Raw genomic sequence first — 18,823 nt, 5'->3', positions numbered from 1 at the left:
GTTTACAATCTGAAAAAAGCACAACTACTTTGAATAGCTACAAACTGAAAACTATAATAAAAGAGACAACTAGGGATCCCTGGGTGGCGCAGCGGTTTGGCGCCTGCCTTTGGCCCAGGGCGCGATCCTGGAGATCCGGGATCGAATCCCACGTCGGGCTCCCTGCATGGAGCCTGCTTTCCCTCTGCCTGTGTCTCTGCCTCTCTCTTTCTCTCTGTGTGACTATCATAAATAAATAAAAAAATAAAAAAATTAAAAAAAAAAGACAACTAAATACAACATGTGGGTTCCTTTGCTATAAAGGACATTTGTGGGGCAGTTACTGAAATGTGAATAGGGTCTATGTACGAATTAGACTGTTAAACAGTATCACTGTTATTTTTCTCATTTGGATACTTATACTGTGGTTATGTAAGAGAGTACCCTTGGTTTTAGGAAATATAAAGTACTTAACGATAAAGAGAAACCATGTCTGTGGCTTATCCTTAAAGAGTTAAAAAAATAATAATTGTGAGTGTTTGTGGAGAGAGAGGCAAGGAGAAAGAAAAGAAAACATGGTAAAATGTTAACATTTGGGGAATTTGATGAAGGAATATTAGGGTTTTTGTAATTTTCCAGAATTTTAATTTTCTACAATGAGTATTTCTGAAATTATTTCAAAATAAAGTTTAAGAAAATGTAATGGCCCTGAGACCTGCAGAATCAAAGTCTCTGGGGGAATTTGCATTTCAACAAAAATCCCCAAGTGATTCTTAAATATGCTCTGCTATAAATAAAATCACACAGCGAAGACTCAGTATTTTTGAGATCTCAATTCTCTCCAAATTAATCTATAGGCTAATCTCAATCAAAAATCAATCCCAATGAAAATCGCAGATTTTCTCGTGTGTGGACATTGACAAGTTGATTCTAAAGTGCAAATGGAAACATAAAGAATCTATAGGATAATCGAAATAGCTCTGGAAGAAAAAAAAGCGTCAAGGTTTGAGGGCTAACGAGAACTGATTCCACAAGTTATGATAAATCTACAGTAATCACATCAGCATTGTACTGCCATCAAGATAGGCAGACAGATGAATGGAACAGAGAGTCCAGAAATAAACCCACCTACGTATGCATAACTAACTTTTGTCAAAGACACAAGGGCGTGACAGCAGAGAAGGAACATATTTTGTTTGTTTGTTTTTTAACATATAGAGCTGGAACAACTGGATTATATATATGCAAAAAAATGCACTTAGGCCTTGTAGCATATGTAAAAATTAACTCCAAATGAACCACAAACCTATATATAAAACCTAAAACTATAAAACACGTAGAAGAAAATATAAAAAAAATCTTTCTGATTTGGATGAAGCAAAAATTCCTAGATAAAACACCAAAACTATCATCCACAAAAAAAATATGGGTAAACTGAACTCCATCAAAATTAAAAACTTCTGTTCTTCTAATGACACTGTTTATACAATGAAAGGAGAATCCCTAGAGTGGAAGAAAATTCTACACAAAGTATATACCTGATAAAAGACTCGGATCCAGAAGAACACAGCCAAATCTCTAAACCCAATAGACAAGCAACTCAATTAAAAATGGACAAAAGATTTATACAGGCACTTCCAAAGATAAGATATACAGATAGCAAATAAGCCTAAGATGCTCATCATCATTAGCCATTAGGGAAATGCAAACTAAAACCACGATGAAACATTACTGCGTGCTTATTCACAAAGTTTTTAATAAATGGCTATATCAAGTGATGGCTAGGATCTGGAAGAGTGGTACCTTCATGTGCTGCTGGTGGGAATATAAATAGACAACTACTTGGGAAGAAAGTCTGGCACTTTCTTAAAAAGTTAAACCTGGGGTGTCTGGGGGACTCAGTGGTTGAGCATCTGCCTCTGGCTCAGGGTGTGATCCTGGGATCGAGTCCTGCATCGGGCTCCCTGCTCAGAGGGGAGCTTGCACCTCCCTCTGCCTGTATCTCTGCCTCTCTCTCTCTCTCTCTCTCTGTCTCTCATGAATAAATAAATAAAATCTTCATAAATGAATAAATAAATAGGAAACCTAGTGATCTTTGCCACAACCTGGTATAGGTAGAAGATAGTCAATAAATGTTGGCTCCCTCTTTTGTAGCTTCCCACTTTTCAGCTAGCAGGCTGGTAGCACACAAGCTAGTATATACCATTTCAGTTCTTGAATATTAAGATTGGATGACAGCTGATCTAGAAATCCCACTTCTGGGTATTTATCCAAAGGAAATAAAATCACTATCTCAAAAAGACATCTGCACCCCCTGTGTTCACTGCAGCATTGCCTACTGTGGCCAAGCCACGGAAACAACTTAAGTGTCCATAGATTAAGAAAATGTGATTTTCTATAATAAATAATAATAATAATAAATATATATATATATAATTCAGTCATTAAAAAAAAAAAGGAAATCCTGACATTTGTGATACCACTGGAGAGACCTTGAGGATGTTATGCTAAGTGGAATAGATGAGACCGAGAACACTGTATGATATCACTTGTGTGTGAAATGTTAAAAAGACAACAAAAAAACTTATCCATAGTGGTGTCTGGTTGGCTTAGTTGGTGAAGCATCAGACTTGGCTTCAGCTCAGGGCATGATCTCAGGGTGGTGAGGTCAAGCCCCACATCAGGCTCCCCTCCCCCTCCCTCTGTAAAAACACAAACACAGAAACAAACTAATTCATAAATACAGAGAACAGAGGGGTGGTTGCCTGAGGCAGGGGGCAGAGGGGTGGGCAAAATGGCTGAAGGTGGTCAAAAGGTACCAACTCCCATTTATAAAATAAATAAGTCCTGGGGGTGTAACACACAGCATGGTCACTACAGGAGACAATACTGTATTGTATTTGAAAGCTAAGAGAGTGAGTCTTAATAGCTCTTATTACAAGGAAAAATATAACTATGTGTGGTGATAGACTTAACTTATTGTGGCCATCATTTCATAATACACACACGTATCAAATCCCTATGTCATCCACCTGAAACGAATACAATGTTATAATGCTGGATGACAGGTATTTAACATTTATCTCAAGGAAAGAGTGTTTGGTTTCATGACTAAATGAAACATTTTGGGATTTCAAAAATGTATTTCAATGTCTAAGAGCTTAAAGTCATTTCCTGGAAAGAAAATGCATGCCAAGGTTCTGATTTAGAGATCTTAAAATAACGTCGTTAATAAAAACTCTTGTCACCATTGGAAGTAGCTACTACATCGACTCCTTCCTCTGAAATTGATAATTAAATGGAAGTAAGTAAGTTCTTATCCTACCTTCCAGTAAGAATTGAATTGTAGGGTATAGTCAAATGGCCCTAGATGATTTGGGGGGGGGGGGTTATTCTTTGCATAAATTCTAGCTAGTATGTGAAGAATGAAGGATAGGATGAATTTTGGAGTCCCAATAGCGAGGATCACTGATGGAGACTCAAACCACAAGGTGAAAGGGCAACAATCAATGGAGAATTTGTTTGCACATGCCAGTTACCAGCCCTCAGATCACTTCCTGCCTGCACCCTGATTACTCTTAGACGCTATTAATGGGACAACTAGACATGATGTACATCCTGACATAATGTGACATGAAGCACATGGCAGGGTGTGGGAAGAGACCTTGCCACAAAGGTCTTCCCCTAAATCTAATCAAGCCTCAGATCTAACTTCCACTATAGAAGACAAACAGGAGGTTGAGGCACAGGTTAACACAACAAAGAAACAATCAGGGAAAACCCTGAAGGGGAGAGACATCTTGCAGGACAACCTGGTTTCCCTAGTGCTTTACTGACAAGAAAACAAACCAGGAACATAGTTCCAAACCAAAAGACAGGTAAAAACCAAATGCAACACAAAGGGTCTTGCTTGGAACCTGGTTCAAATAAATCACCAGGGGATCCCTGGGTGGCGCAGCGGTTTGGCGCCTGCCTTTGGCCCAGGTCGCGATCCTGGAGACCCGGGATCGAATCCCATGTCGGGCTCCAGGTGCATGGAGCTTGCTTCTCCCTCTGCCTATGTCTCTGCCTCTCTCTCTCTCTCTGTGACTATCATAAATAAATAAAAAATTAAAAAAAAAACAAATAAATCACCAATAAAAGTATATTTTTGACATACTGTAGGAAATGTGAACTTAGCTCAAGTGATTTTAAGTGATTATACTACACGTGTAATATGATTACATAAAAAATAGCCAATTTTACATGCGCCTACTAAAGTACTTGGGATTAAAATATAAGGAGTTGTTTTAAGATAGTTCTGCAAAAACCACAGCTGAAACTAATATGGCAAATTGTTAAAATAACTATAAACCCAGGTAACGGGCATGGGACACTTCATACACTTCTCTCTGCTTTTTGTATGCTTGAAAGTTTTTTATCAAATATTTAATTAATTAATTTATTTGAGAGTGAGTGAGAAAAGAGCATCAGCAGGGGGAGGGACAGAGGGAGAGGGAGAAGCAGATTCCCAGCTGGGCAGGATGCCCCCCATGGGGCTGATCCCAGGACCCCAAGGTCATGACCTGAGATGAAGGCAGACACTTCACTGACTGAGCCACCCAGGCGCCCCCGTGTGTTTGAAAGTTTCCAAAAATACAATGACCAAAATATATAGTACAAAATAACATGCTCCTGGTAACACAAATATCAGATTCATGCAATAAAAGCACTTAAATGATCTGCAAGCCACTCCAGTCGGACCCAAATTAAGAATCATTAGTTATAAACCTAAGTCACCAGTTCATTCACGTTTGACATCTGTGGCTTCACCACCTTAGAGCCCTGTGACCTTGAGCAACTCGCTCCACCTCGAGCGTCCTCGCTTGTAAAAGGTCTACAGGGGTAGCGCCCACCTTACAGGTGGCTGTGAGGGTCCCTTGGTCAATACAGCGAGACACACACGGGGTAGAGAGCTTCCCTCCGGTAGAGGATGGTAATGACAAGCCACGATGAAGGCCATGAGAGAAAGGACAGTGGGCCACCAGAGCTGTGACTGATCAGCGAGAAAGACAGTCTCCGAGTCCAAGCCATTCAAGTAGGTGGCACAGTGGTGAAAGCAGGGACCCCGGGTGCAACACTTGGGTTTGCATCCGGCTCCTCCCCCTCCCACTAGCCCTGTGACCTCCAACAGCCCATGTCGCCCGTCGGTCCCCTCATCTGTCCGACGAGGGCAGGAACCAACACCCGTTGCCTCAGAGCGTGGTTGTGAAGATTGCAGGGTTAAGAGCGTACGGCGCGGAGGGACCCGGCACACACCAGGCCCGCAGTGAGTGTGTTATGTCAATGCTCCTCTGCTCTAGTTCAAAATGGAGTGTGATGCTGGCACACTTGTGTCCACAGTCTGGCCTGGGAGGACTTAATGTGTTAACAGTTCGAAGTTCCTTTTTCAGTAAACCCGAGTCGTACACTAGGGTCACTTGGAGAGCCTGTGTTTACGCACACACATATATTTATATATTTACATAGATACACAAAATATTGAGGGACACCTGGGTCTCAGGCAAGTGTCTGCCTTCAGCTTAGGTCATGACCCCAGGGTCCTGAGATGGGGCCCTGCATGGGGCTCCCTGCTCAGCACGGAGTCTGCTACTCCCTCCCCTGCTCCTGCGCCCTCGCCGGTGGGCGCACCTGCCCTCTCTATCTCCCCCTCAAATAAATAAATAAAATCTTAAAAAAAAACCACATTTATGCATGGGCTCCATTCTCTAACAGATGAACGAGACCTTCTACGGACAGGGCCTAGGCATCTGAAATTTTTAGAAGCTCCTCCAGTGATTCTAATGTGAATGCAGGGTGGAGAGCCACTGACTTAGGCATTCAAAATGTGAAACCTGGGACGCCCCCGGGGGGGCGGGGGGGGGGTTCAGCCGTTGAGCATCTGTCTTTGGCTCAGGGCATGATCCTGGTCCCAGGATCGAGTCCTGCATTGGGCTCTGCGTCACGAGCTTGCTTCTCCCTCCATGTCTCTGCTTCTCTCTGTCTCTCAGGAATAAATAAAATCTTCAAAACAAAATTTGAAACCATTTCAAAAATGCAGAGGTCTACAGTGCGATGAGTTTATTACTGTTATCCCTGTGGCCTCTACGGCAGACGACCCATGACCTCATTGTGGCACACAAATGACGTTAGCCTTCAGAAGAGGGCAAGTTCCTGAGAATTCCTCCCTCGTTCATATCATCCCCCATTTACTCCAAGAGCTGAACAAACATGCAGGGGACAAAGCACCCAGGTCAAGCACCAGCTCCATCTAGTGACTGCCTCCTTCTAGATGGAGTTGACTCTGGAACCCACTAGAACACAGCCTGCAGTCCAGCTCTTTACATACAGAAGCCACCCGACCCCATCTGATATTTGGGGCAGCCCTTCCTTGTACAAAGGTACCTTTTTGCCCCGAGATGCTCCGGAACACGCAAAAGTTAGAGGTAGTAACTTGCGCTGCAGATAGACAGTGTCTGCCTTCTGTGGGGCTAGAGAGCAGCGCTGCGTGGCTGGGCTGGGTCCTGGTTACATCTGGGTGCGCCCACACGCCAGGCCTCACCTGGGTCTTGGTTACATCTGGGTGCACCCATGCGCCAGGCCTCACCAGGCTGTGTAACTGCCAGCCGAGCCGGCAGCTGTAGGTAAGGCCCGCAGCAGCTCAGCGCAGAGCAGCTGGCCCGCAGTGTGCGCTACCGGTGCACGCGGAGGGGGGCGGCAACCAGAAGGGGGGCCCGAGTGAGCTCGTGCACGCGGGGGAGCAACCAGAAGGGCCCCCCGAGTGAGCTCGTGCACGCGGGGGAGCAACCAGAAGGGGGGCCCGAGTGAGCTGGTGCACGCGGGGGAGCAACCAGAAGGGGGGCCCGAGTGAGCTCGTGCACGCGGGGGGAGCAACCAGAAGGGGGCCCCGAGTGAGCTCGTGCACGCGGGGGGAGCAACCAGAAGGGGGGCCCGAGTGAGCTGGTGCACGCGGGGGAGCAACCAGAAGGGGGCCCGAGTGAGCTCGTGCACGCGGGGGAGCAACCAGAAGGGGGGCCCGAGTGAGCTCGTGCACGCGGGGGAGCAACCAGAAGGGGGCCCGAGTGAGCTCGTGCACGCGGGGGAGCAACCAGAAGGGGAGCCCCGAGGGGGCGGGAGCTCCCCGCGACCTGCCCGCCCCGCCGTGCACCGAGGGAGGGCTGGAGGACCCGGGCGCGTCCTCGCACGGCGACCGTCGGCGAGGGCGGGACGGAGCCCGCGGAGTGGGGCTGGGTCCCGGGCGGCCGAGCGCGGTCCTTACCGAGCAGCAGGAAGGACAGGACCCACTGCAGCACCGCGGCCGTCTGCAGCCGCCGCGCCAGCGGGATGTGGAGCGGCGCAAACTCGACCTTCATGGTCCCGCGCGCGGGGGGACGGCGCGCTCTCGGGCGTCCGGCACCTGTGGCTCCGCGGCGCGGGGACCTGGGCCCGGGCGGGACAGACCCGGGAGGCGGGGAGGAGGCGGCGGCGGGGCCGGACTTCGGCGGGGGCGGGGGCGGGGGCGGGGGCTGGGGCTGCGGCTGAAGCTGCGGATCGCGCGCGCCCTGGGCGCATGGGCCGCGGCGCAGGTGGGCGCGCCGCTCTGGGCCGCCGGATGGCGAGAGGGGTCGGCGGGCGGCCTCGCGGGGGCCTGGGGCGCCCACCGGGACCTGCCCTCCGTTCTGCGGACCGATGGCCTCCAGCATCCGCCCTTAAACCCACCCCTTCCTCCGCACACCCTGCGGCTGGGGCAGGGGCAGGTGGAGGAGTCGCCCACCTGCTGGAAGGAGGCGCGGGGCCCCCTGCCGCGGGCGCAGAGCGAGCAGGGATCTGGCCTCCCGCTTGCGTACTCAATCCCCGCACGAGTCCTGGAAACTTGATTTATTCGGTTATTCAACAGCTGTTGACTGAATACCTACCGCTTGCCGGGAACTTTCCGGGCCCTGAGCCTAGTCACTCATTGATTCTGTTCTTAGAGTACAAATTATGGGCGGAGAGGAGCCTTAGGCAAAAATATCCACACGATTCGGCGTATCACTGCAAAGGGAAACCCTATGATCGAAGGAAGATTCTGGGACTTAGGCTGGAGATCAGGGCATTCTCTAAAGAAGTGACCTTGAGGTATCAAGGGGAATCTAGTTAACTGAGGGAGGGTCTAGGCAAGGAGAAGCACTTGTGTAAAGATCCTGTGGCTGAAATGGAAAGAAAACTAACCCACTGAGAGCTCCAGGAACAAGGAGGAGATTAGGATTGGAATGAGGCATAAATGGTGGTCAAAGGCCAGATCCTTGCGGGCCATGTTTAGGATTCAACTCTTTATCCTAAAACTTGCCACTGAGAGGTTTCAGTTATGATGCTCTGAATAGATTCCGAATAGTTGCCCAATCCTTGTGAGCACCTGCTGCATTTTCTCTCATAAATACTACTTACCGCATAGTTGAACAACTCCAAGTGGCAGATGGCTGTCAAGTCATTGCTAGAAGGGATCTGGAATAGGGCAAAACAAAGTTGACTACCACCCCCACCACCATGCCCCTTTTTCCATCAACATTTGAATAGCAAGTTGGATTATACCAAGACAAGGTACTTCAAGGGAGTTGTTCCTGACTTTTTGTACGCAAAACTTGCTGATTAGAGGTTTGTTTTTTTTCCTAGTTGAGTATTTGCTTTCTTCTTTTTAGACTTCTTCCCTGAACCTTCCCCCAGTGCTAGTGGGGTTACCGGGAAGGCACACTAAGATGCTCTGCAGAGCCCTTCACTCATCTTAGAGCAACCCTGCGAAATAAGCATTAGCTCATTTTACAGTTAATGAAATCCAGGCTCAAAGTCACACAACTGGAAGAGTGGAAAAGATTCAATTAGTTTTGTCTAAAACCCAGAGAGGAGAGGCACCTGGGGGACTCAGTTGGTTAAGCATCTGCCTTCGGCTCAGCTCCTGATCCCGGGGTTCTGGGATCAAGCCCCACCTCGGGCTCCCCACTCAGCAGGAAGCCTGCTTCTCCCTCTCCCTCTCTGGCTCTCTCGATTTGTCAAATAAACACAGTCTTTAAAAATAAAACCCAGAGAGGAGAGCCATCCCTTCCTTAAATGAGTCTCACATGGGACGATCCATTATTGCGTGCTTGCTTTGCATCGGCCTTGCCCTCAGTGTGTTGATGACATGAGATTTAAGTATTTAAGACGTGGTTTCAGCCTTGAGCATTCATTCGTTGATTATTTTTGAAAAGGCTTCTTGGTGTAGGCAGGAGGTGGGAAGCAGGTTTGGGCTATAGCAGTAAGAAAGGTCTCTGTCCTCCTGGGGTTCACAGCCTCCCGGGAGAAACAGAAAATAACACATAGATGTAGAATGAAATGGGTGACAGTGCCTGAGGGAAGCGTGCCCGTTCCAGTCACAGGGAATAGCGAGCACCCCTTTAGAACAGATTGGAAGTAGTAAGGGTGGAAGTGGGCAGACGCTGAGGAGGCCATTGCAGGGAGTCGGGGATGGTGGTCTCCTGTGGTAGCTGAGGAGGCTAGAGGTGGACTTGGGATGTGCACGGGTGACATAATCAGTAGGATTGGTTGAATAATTGTATTTACGATTTCTTGGGTCATAGGAAAAGCAAGACATCCAGACTTCTAAACTGTGGAGTCCACTCTACTGAGTCATGCTCGTGTCACTTCCCCAGGCCCTCGGCTGATAGAAGACAGCTGCTGTCCCCTAGCACAGCCCCACCAGGGCGCAGTCGGTGCAACAGCCTGTCACCGTTTCCAGCAACAATTAAATCACTCGCTCATTTGATATTCAACACGTGTCTGCATATGTATCGTGCCCCAGGATAATACAGCTAAATGATGACTGGAGTTAAATGGTGAGCTCTAATTTATTAAGCCTTTCGAAATAACTCTTCTCGGATTTCCAGAACTACAACTAACATGAAAACACGAACCGTCAACATTATCTTTCCAAAGTCCGCATTTCGAGGGATGGGGAGCTGAGAGCAGAGAAGTGAAGTGATTTGCCCAAGAAAACCCAGCCAGTTACTGGAAATGGAACTAGCTGTCTTCGCAGCCACACTAAAACTGATGTGGAGAAGCAACATGGTATGCGATAACGGTTCCTAACTTTTACTCCAGCAGGCGAATTGTTTTCAGTCTTCAAAGAACTCCAACTGATTAAAGAAATCCAAGTGGATCCTCTCTTATTGGAAAAGAAGGTGGGGTTTCCCCATCTTCCTAGCATCTCCCTCCTTCCCAGAGCGACTGTATTTGTAGCAAGATGGAATTGACATTGAACAGTTCCAGCAGCTCTGAGGGGTCGGCAAAACCCAGGTTGGAAGCCACCGCTTATTTTGCCCTTTTGTGTGTGTGTGTGGGATGCTAATATTTGGAGAAGTACAAAGTCTGAATGGGGTTGCAGCTAAAAAACCATATATGTCAGTGTTGCTGAGTGCTTACTGCCTCGGAAGCACTGTGCTCAGGCTTTATGATGCTACGTCTGATGTCAACCCCTCAAGAGCTCTCCAGTTTAGATACTATTCTTCTTTACTGGTGAAGGACTTGAAACCACAAGTGAAACGAATGGTTCACCTCGTAAGTGGTAGAACTAAGTGCCTGTGTTTTGAAAATAGGTTTGTGGATTTCCAGAGCCTGAGCACCAGTGCTGTTTCTTAAATGATAGCAATGAGGAAGGGAGAGAATGGCATTGAAAAGGAGAAAGCATGGAACAGTGAGCAAAAGAATTCAGGGGACCAATGTGTCATAGTTTGGGTGGGGTCTAGTTATTCATTCAGTCAACAAATATTTACCAACCACATACTGTGGGTTTGGCATCGGGTATATGTGAGTTAATAAAACATACATTTTCAAAAATTCAACAAAAATATATCAAACAATTGTGCTGTGGCAACTTCTCAGGAGACCATGGGGATAGGAAGTCAACATTGTCCCGCTTGGAGGTCTGGGATTCCAACTAGGCAAGGTTCCTTTTTCTAGGTTTCAGCTCTAGTTAAGGAGTAAGGGGATGACGGTTGAGATTGCCTCACAGGTTACAAAACCTACCCATGGAAATGACTACTTTAAAATCACTTCCTTGTTTTAATTTTTTTTTCCTGTGCATTTCGAGACAGGTAATTTCTACTAACAGGAAGAGAATATTGTGCCACAACATGACATTTTACTGTAGCCTAAGCTTAATATGTTCCTGTTTTTAAATTGAAAAGGAAATCGTATTCTTCCTGGATTGAGAGTTCTGAGAGGGGATAGTTTAGGACAAAGGTCACTGTTTCAGTTTTCATAAGGTACATTCATCATAAAGGTAAATATTCTCTCTCTCTCTCTCTCTCTCTCTCTCTCTCTCTCATATTCATGAAACTCAAACATCATGATTACCGTAATTCATTGAGAGTGACCAGCTCTGGCTAACATCAATAGAAGGCCATCATAATGGTCATTTCTATGGAATGTCCTTCAAGAAGTTCTGTTTTTAACACTCTTTTGAACTAAGTTCAAGAAACTTGGCCTTCTGTTTTATTTCCTCTCTATTTTATCAATCTGACACGGCAGAGCTGCAGGAGTCTTCCCAAGATATTGAGACTTGGTAGCCACCCAGATTTCTCTTCTCGTGATCCTCACCCACACTTTTATTTTCAGTTGGTCTTGAAACCTACTTGAGATTCCAGCAACCCAAGTGAGGGAGGAATGAGGAGAAAGATACTGGAAAGGTCTACTGCTACCAACTGGGGCAAGGGCCAGCTCTTGAAAGAGGCAGTCAGCAGTGTCCAACTGAAGTGTCCTTGGAGGTATAGCACAGTAGGCTCCACCACTCCCAGTTTCAAGAAGGTCCAACCCAGTGGGTGGGCTTGCACTCATGGTTGTATCTTTCTGGTTGCTTATGGCTACTTGGCACATGACCTGTTAATTCTTCTAGTCTACTGTTATTTATTTTTTCTTTAGACACATGCCATTTCCCCAGTCTTGCTATCATTGCTTCCTTCGGTCATTGCAGCCTCCTAACTGGGCTCCTTGCCTTGAGTTTTGCCTTCTGAACTAAGACCCCTAATTCCTTCTCCATAATATACCCAAAGTGATCTTCCCAAAAAATTCATCAGTCATGTGATTTGTCTGCTTAAAATCTTTGAATTTCTTCTCAATGTTCTTAAGATAAAGTCCAAACTCTTTAATATAGTTTGGGGTCCTGCATTGCAGGGCACCTGCTTACCTCCTGAGTCTTGGGTATAACCCTCCACGTCTCACACTTAATCCATCTGAACTTCATTCAGTTGAGCAACCAAATTTCAGGAAGAGGAGGGCGACACCTGGGTCTTAAGAATAGCCCTGTAGGGCAGCCCTGGTGGCTCAGTGGTTTAGCACCACCTTCAGTCCAGGGCGTGGTCCTGGAGACCTGGGATCAAGTCCCACATTGGGCTCCCTGCATGGAGCCTGCTTCTCCCTCTGCCTGTGTCTCTGCCTCTCATGAATAAATAAATAAAATATTTTAAAAAAATTAAAAAAAAGAATAGCCCTTTACATGCTTCTAGGTTTCTCTCTACTATCTCTTCTCTTGGTGTCAGTAGCATTTTATCTCACCAGCAGATGAGTTTCTCTGAGTAGTGGGAAACACAGCCGCCAACGGCTCCAGATTTGTCCCTTACTGTTTCCACCATCGAATAATATGGAACTCAAGTTCCCAGTGGTCCCAGATCCAGGTTGGATCAGTGTTTACCCCTGTTACACTTGCATGAGATGCAGGGTTCATTGCTGTAGCATGGTGACTCAAAAGTTGTGCATGCTGGGCAGGTTATCCCAAGTTAGAAGAGACAAGTGAAGGAGGAGTTAGGTCAAGTGAAGTGTTTCTGACCTGGGTGACTTGGTGGATGGTGGTGACTTTGAGAAGGGTAGGAAGCACACCAGGAAGAGTAAGTTTAGGGGTAAGGAGAAAGTTCAGTGTTTGAGTATGACATGCCAGCCTGTTGGACATCCAGGTGCAGATGTTCAGAAGTTGATAAGAAGGGGATCCCTGGGTGGCACAGCGGTTTAGCACCTGCCTTTGGCCCGGGGCGCGATCCTGGAGTCCCGGGATCGAATCCCACGTCGGGCTCCCGGTGCATGGAGCCTGCTTCTCCCTCTGCCTATGTCTCTGCCTCTCTCTCTCTCTCTCTCTCTCTCTGTGACTATCATAAATAAATAAAAATTAAAAAAAAAAAGAAGTTGGTAAGAAATGTGCACAAAAGAAAGAGATGAGCTGGAGGTTAGGATGGGCACCATCTGTGTTTCGGTAGTAACAGAAGCTGAGACTGGGGAAAAGATCACCAGACATCACTCCAGAGGGTATCCTACAGTGAAGGTGGGGGAAGGGTGGTATCAGAGTTAGAAGAAGCTTTGGGAGTTAATATTTATCAAGTGACAGAACCTTACATGAACTATTCTTAAAATTCACATTCTATGGTATTTCTATGGTGTACATGTTATTATTACCTTCATTTTACAAGGAACTGAGGCTTATCAGTAATTAGTCCAAGGTCTCAGTCAGCAGTTAATACAAGGTTTTAATCTGTTACTAACTTACAGAAGAACTCTTACCACTACCGTGTATTTTCTCTCACAGAGCAAGGATAGAAAAATCCAGGGAGCTAAATAGAGGAGTCCAGAGTCAGGAAAACTAATTTCGAGAATGAGGAGATGCTAATAATATCAAGTGTCTATCAAGTTCATTTTTAAAATACAATTTAAAACAACCATTGGTTTGACAATTGGGAAGTCAGTACTGGTCAACCTGACTCTTGGCAGGTCTAGCAGACCTTCCTGGTTCCAGATAGATCCATCAGTAGAAACCCAAGAAGAATGATGGGCTTTGGTCACTTTCTAAAAGTTTCAGGGTAATCTACAAAGGAGTTCGAGTGTCCTGGAAATTTATAGGAAAGACATACAACAACAACAAAAAAAAAAAAAAAAAGGAAAGACATACAAGTTTTTAGCCAGAACAGGACCAGTGTTGGATATACTGCAAATAAAACAAGGGCCGTCATGGTGAATTGTATCGTCTATTGCCTGAGCTTACAGCCCTGTCTTATCCTCCTGGAGGATCATCAGCCCAAATTTTACTTAATACCAAGCTTACTTAAGCTTAATACCAGAGCAAATTTATAGTCTCAGATCACTGGGTTGTTACCTTGAGTATAAATATCTAACAATTTGCCGGTTTCAAATTGTTTCCAGGTACTTTACCCTCACTCAGCCATCCGCTGAGGTTCTGTTTCCATTTTATGGATGAAGAACCTGAGGCTGAGAATGGACAATATTTGTTTTTGGCGTACCACTGCCTGCTGCCAGAGTGTGGAAGGTCGCTAGACCCAGGACTGCATCTTTAGGATCGATGTTGAGAGGATTTCAGACGTCGTAACATCTCTCGTCCAATTGCTGCCCGACTCATAAGCATTCCAGGAAGGTGGTCCAATCCTTTCAGAAGCTTTCACTTTGTACAATACATTTTACAGGAAAAAACAATCGTGGTCGCACAGCTGGATGCAGGATGTCATCTCACGTAGTCCTAAACGAGCTGGATTGTCTACACGTGTGTGAGTAGGCAGGGGAATGGCCCACGATTGTTTTATAATAAACTTGGTTTTTTTCCCCTCATAACAGAAGTATTCTTGCTAATTACAATTCTGTTAAAAACAAAAGGTACAATAAAGGAAATAATCTCACCATCTGAAGATAACCCTTGTTAAGAAAAATGTTAATAGGAAGAAAACATTTAAAGAAAAAAAACTCTGAAGCACTAAGATAACCACCATTAACACTTTGGTATATATCATGCCAGCTGTTTTGTTTCTTCACACTCACATACATGACGTGCATTTAAAAAAATAAATTGATCACTTTAAGTCTATTGTTTAATAACTTGTTTTCAGATAATGTAGACTTTTTTCCATGTTAAAAAAATGTAGTTCTCCAATACTGTTTTTAATGCTTACACACTATTCTATTGTACAGCGGCATCAGACTTTATTTAATCCAGCCCATATTGTTGGACATTTAGGTCATTTCAAGATTTTTTTATATTACAAGCAGAAGAATATTTGCTTACTTACCTTAAAATACTTCCAAGAGTGGAATTTCAGGATCCAAGAGAATGCATATTTAAAATTTTGATTCAGACTGTCAAACTACTATTTATATTTCGGACTGGTATGTGTAAGGGTGGCTGCTTCCTACATTGTTGCCAACACAAGGTGGTGTCACTTATCTCTTTAACCTCTGCCCGGGTTTTTGGAGAAATTATCTCTGCCTTCATTATGGTTTTATTCGCATTTCTGTCTCCCTCCCCACACTTTGTCTTTGTTTTTGTTTGTATTAATAAATTGGTAGTTCATTTCCTTTGCCCATTTATTCCTATTGAAGTATCTGTTTTAAAAAATATGCCTTAAGGAAACAACCCAGGTATCTGTTGGCTGATGAATGGACAGGGCATATGTGGCATATGTATCTGTGTGTGTATATAATGTATACACATAATATTCCATTGTATATGTATGTGTATATATATAGGCAATTGGGAAGTCTACACACACATACATGCACAATGGAATATATATATATATACACACATACACATATCCATACATATACAGAATGGAATATTAGCCATAAAGAATGTAATCTTGCCATTTTGTAACGATGTGGATGGAACTAGAGAGAGGATGGTAAGCAAAATATGTCAAAGACAAATACCATGTGATTTCACTCATAGGTAGAATTTAAGAAAAACAAATGAGCAAAGGGGGAAAAAGAGGCAAACCAAGAAACAGACTCTTAACGGTAGAGAAAAAAACAGATGGTTACTGGAGGGGAGGTGGGTGGAGGGATGGGTGAAACAGGTAATGGGGATGAAGGAGTGAACTTGTGATGAGCATATGTATGGTAGGGAAGTGCTGAATCACTGTATTGTACACCTGAAACTAATATTACATTGTTTAATAACTGGAATTTAAATAAAAACATAAAATACACCAAGCATTTCTATCACTAAAACAAAACCTCAGGGACACCTGGCTGGCTCCGCTGGTGGAGCGTGCAACTCTTGCTCTCAGGGCTGTGAGTTGAACTCCATGTTGGGTGTAGAGATTACTTAAAAATAAAATCTTTAAGAAAAAAATACTTCATATATTTACTGAGTCTCGGCTCTGTGCCAGTCACTGTTTGAGGCTCCTGCCGTATATTAGTGAACAAAACATGAGCATCTCTGCCCTATGGAACTTCTGTTTTAGCAGGGAGAGATGTTTATATCTAATAAGCATAATAAATTGCATATTCAGGGGTAGATCTGAGAAGACTTGTATGAACAGAGGGAGCTCTCCTTGTAGGAGGCTGAGGACAAGGACATTCTGGCAGAGGGAAATGCTGGATTAGGGGCTCTGAGGTGGGTCACTGGCATGTTCAAAAACACATGCAGTCTGTTCTTGGATAGAAAGTTCCTGGGGCTCCTGGGTGGCTCAGTGGTTGAGTGTCTGCCTTAGGCTCAGGTCGTGATCCCAGGGCCCTGGGATCAAGTCCCACATCGGGCTCGTCACGGGGAGCCTGCTTCTCCCTCTGCCTAGGTCTCTCATGAATAAAGACATAAAATCTTAAAAAAAAAAAAAGTTCCTTAAATTAATCCATACATTACAGTTGATTCCTAATAAAATAGCCCAAAAGTTTTTTGGAACCTGACAAAATTCTGAAGCGTATCTAGAAAAATTAACATGAGAGGTAGGGAATTTTTGCAAGAGAAAGCAATGGGTGTTGACAACACTGACTCCATCTCTGGCCCTTCATTCTGTTCATGTCCGCCCAATGACCTCCCTCGAGCCACCTTGGAAGTTGACATGAGCCGTGAGCCAAGTATGCAGGAAGGCTCGTGATCCTCCCTGAAGTGCAGAGGCACCGCTGGACGGAGGGGGCGGAGATGACTCGAGGTGACTAGGAGAGTGTCCCTGGTGCACAGATGGCAGCACTTTAGATAACTGCCTTCTGACCTCATCTCCACCGTGTCCCTTGCTCTGTAAAAGCTGTGGCTGAAGGCCCTGGGGGCAGCACTACAAAATGCAAAGGTGAAGTCGGGAAAGGAATAGCAAGTGCAATACAATCCGGCTCTCAACTTACTGCTTCTGGTGTTAATATTAGCCCAACTACACTGTTTGCCTTTGTAAGATAGATTAAGGGAAGACAAATCCTGGAGTCAACTTTAGCTATGCAAATAAACCTTGTAATGTTCTAACAGCACTGATGAAAAAGTTTTCTTTCTAAAATTATTTTTACGGAATCAACTGAGAGCCGGTGCACTTTTTACAACCTTCCTGCCAAAAAGCGGAGGCAACAATAAAACATTTTAACTTTAAATTATTAAGTCAAAAGTTTTTTTTTAAAGATTTATTTATGATAGACACAGAGAGAGGCAGAGACACAGGAGGAGGGAGAAGCAGGCTCCATGCAGGGAGCCCGACGTGGGACTCGATCCCGGTCTCCAGGATCGCGCCCTGGGCCAAAGGCAAGCGCCAAACCACTGAGCCACCCAGGGATCCCTTAAGTCAGAAGTTGTTGAAGAAAGTTTTATTTATTTATTTATTTATTCATTCATTCATTCATTCATTCATTCATTCATTATAGTCACCACACACAGAGAGAGAGAGAGAGAGAGAGAGAGAGAGAGAGGCAGAGACACAGGCTCCATGCAACGGGAGCCCGACGTGGGACTCGATCCCGGGTCTCCAGGATCGCGCCCTGGGCCAAAGGCAGGTGCTAAATCACTGTGCCACCCAGGGATCCCCTGAAGAAAGCATTTAAATAAATCTACAGTTCTGGAAAATATCAAATATGGTTTAGAAAACTGTTGATAAGGAGTTGGGTAATTCATTTGATTCCAAACTTTTAATCATTTAAAAGGAGGAGGACTGCTGCCGCTGGGATTGCTTGCTCGACTCCCCTGGTTCCCAGAAAGGTACCCTGAATAAAACCTGATGGATATGGATAGCTTCGTTATTTGTTAAAGTGCCTTCTTGGCCTGGGGAATACTGACCCTCCTTCACCTTCTAACACTTATGATACATTAACCCTTACAAATATTAAAATGCATTATAAAGCTGTAATAACTAGAACTTAGGTACTGGTAATGAGAAAATTCAGCAGAACACCTAAATGTGTAAAGAAATGTAATATATGCTGATGAGCACTGGGTGTTATACACAACTGACAAGCAGCTGACCTACATCTGAAACTAATGATGTACTATATGTTGGCTAATTGAATTAAAATCTTTAAAAAAAGAAACGTAATATGGGTTAAAGAAGTTATTTCACATCTGTGGGGAAACAGAATCTTAGCAAATTGTGTTGGGTTAACTACACTGCTGTTTGAAAACAAGGCTGGTTTACTCACTTGCTCTGAAACGTAAATAAATTGAACAAAGCCTTGAAAAAAAAAATCCAAGCCCTTTAAGAAGCACACATGATTTTTATGAAACATCCTTGAGGCGGTGAAAGACTGTATAAAATGTAACCTAAAGCCCAGAATCTATAAAGCAAGAGAATTAGGAGACTAAAACGTTTTTTTAAAAAAGGTCTTTCTGAAAAAAATAAAATCAAATGTCAACTATTCCTATTGTTTAAAGGCCCCATGCATTTGTCCCCCTTCATCCCCAAAAAAGTGCCACATTCTTGTCTCTTGCTTTCATTTTTAATTTCTTTCCTGTCTTGTTAATTTTCACCATACTCACCATTTGCTTCCACGTGGATGGAACTGGAGGGTATGCTGCTGAGTGAAGTAAGTCAATCGGAGAAGGACAAACATTATATGGTCTCATTCATTTGGGAAA

General features: G+C 44.7%; 1 protein-coding gene and 1 long non-coding RNA gene across 4 annotated transcripts in view; one reads left to right on the top strand and one right to left on the bottom strand.

Moving 5' to 3' along the window:
- MOGAT1 (monoacylglycerol O-acyltransferase 1) overlaps positions 1-7,484 on the bottom strand; it is a 39,408-nt gene extending 31,924 nt beyond the window's left edge. Inside the window, exon 1 of one of the 2 annotated variants that reach the window (XR_007408848.1) lies at positions 7,277-7,464. Coding sequence is in view for 1 of the 2 variants with exons in the window: in XM_049106572.1 (XP_048962529.1) it covers positions 7,277-7,370 (94 nt within the window). In the remaining variant the exon portion in view is untranslated. Of the gene's footprint in view, positions 1-7,276 lie in introns of both variants that reach the window. The other variant, XM_049106572.1, reaches the window with a different exon arrangement.
- Positions 6,224-15,348, top strand: LOC112642277 (uncharacterized). 2 transcript variants are annotated; one of them, XR_004812554.2, is made up of 3 exons: positions 6,224-6,398; positions 9,591-10,305; positions 14,191-15,348. It is a non-coding gene; the product is annotated as an uncharacterized LOC112642277 (long non-coding RNA). The 2 variants fall into 2 exon arrangements; XR_003125126.3 differs by lacking the exon at positions 6,224-6,398 and having other exon boundaries at positions 7,660-10,305.
- Positions 15,349-18,823: the final 3,475 nt, after the last annotated feature.

The sequence above is a fragment of the Canis lupus genome, chromosome 37, assembly GCF_003254725.2.
Source record: "Canis lupus dingo isolate Sandy chromosome 37, ASM325472v2, whole genome shotgun sequence".
NCBI classification, from domain to species: Eukaryota; Metazoa; Chordata; class Mammalia; order Carnivora; family Canidae; genus Canis; species Canis lupus.
This window is presented reverse-complemented; position numbering and strand designations above follow the sequence as displayed.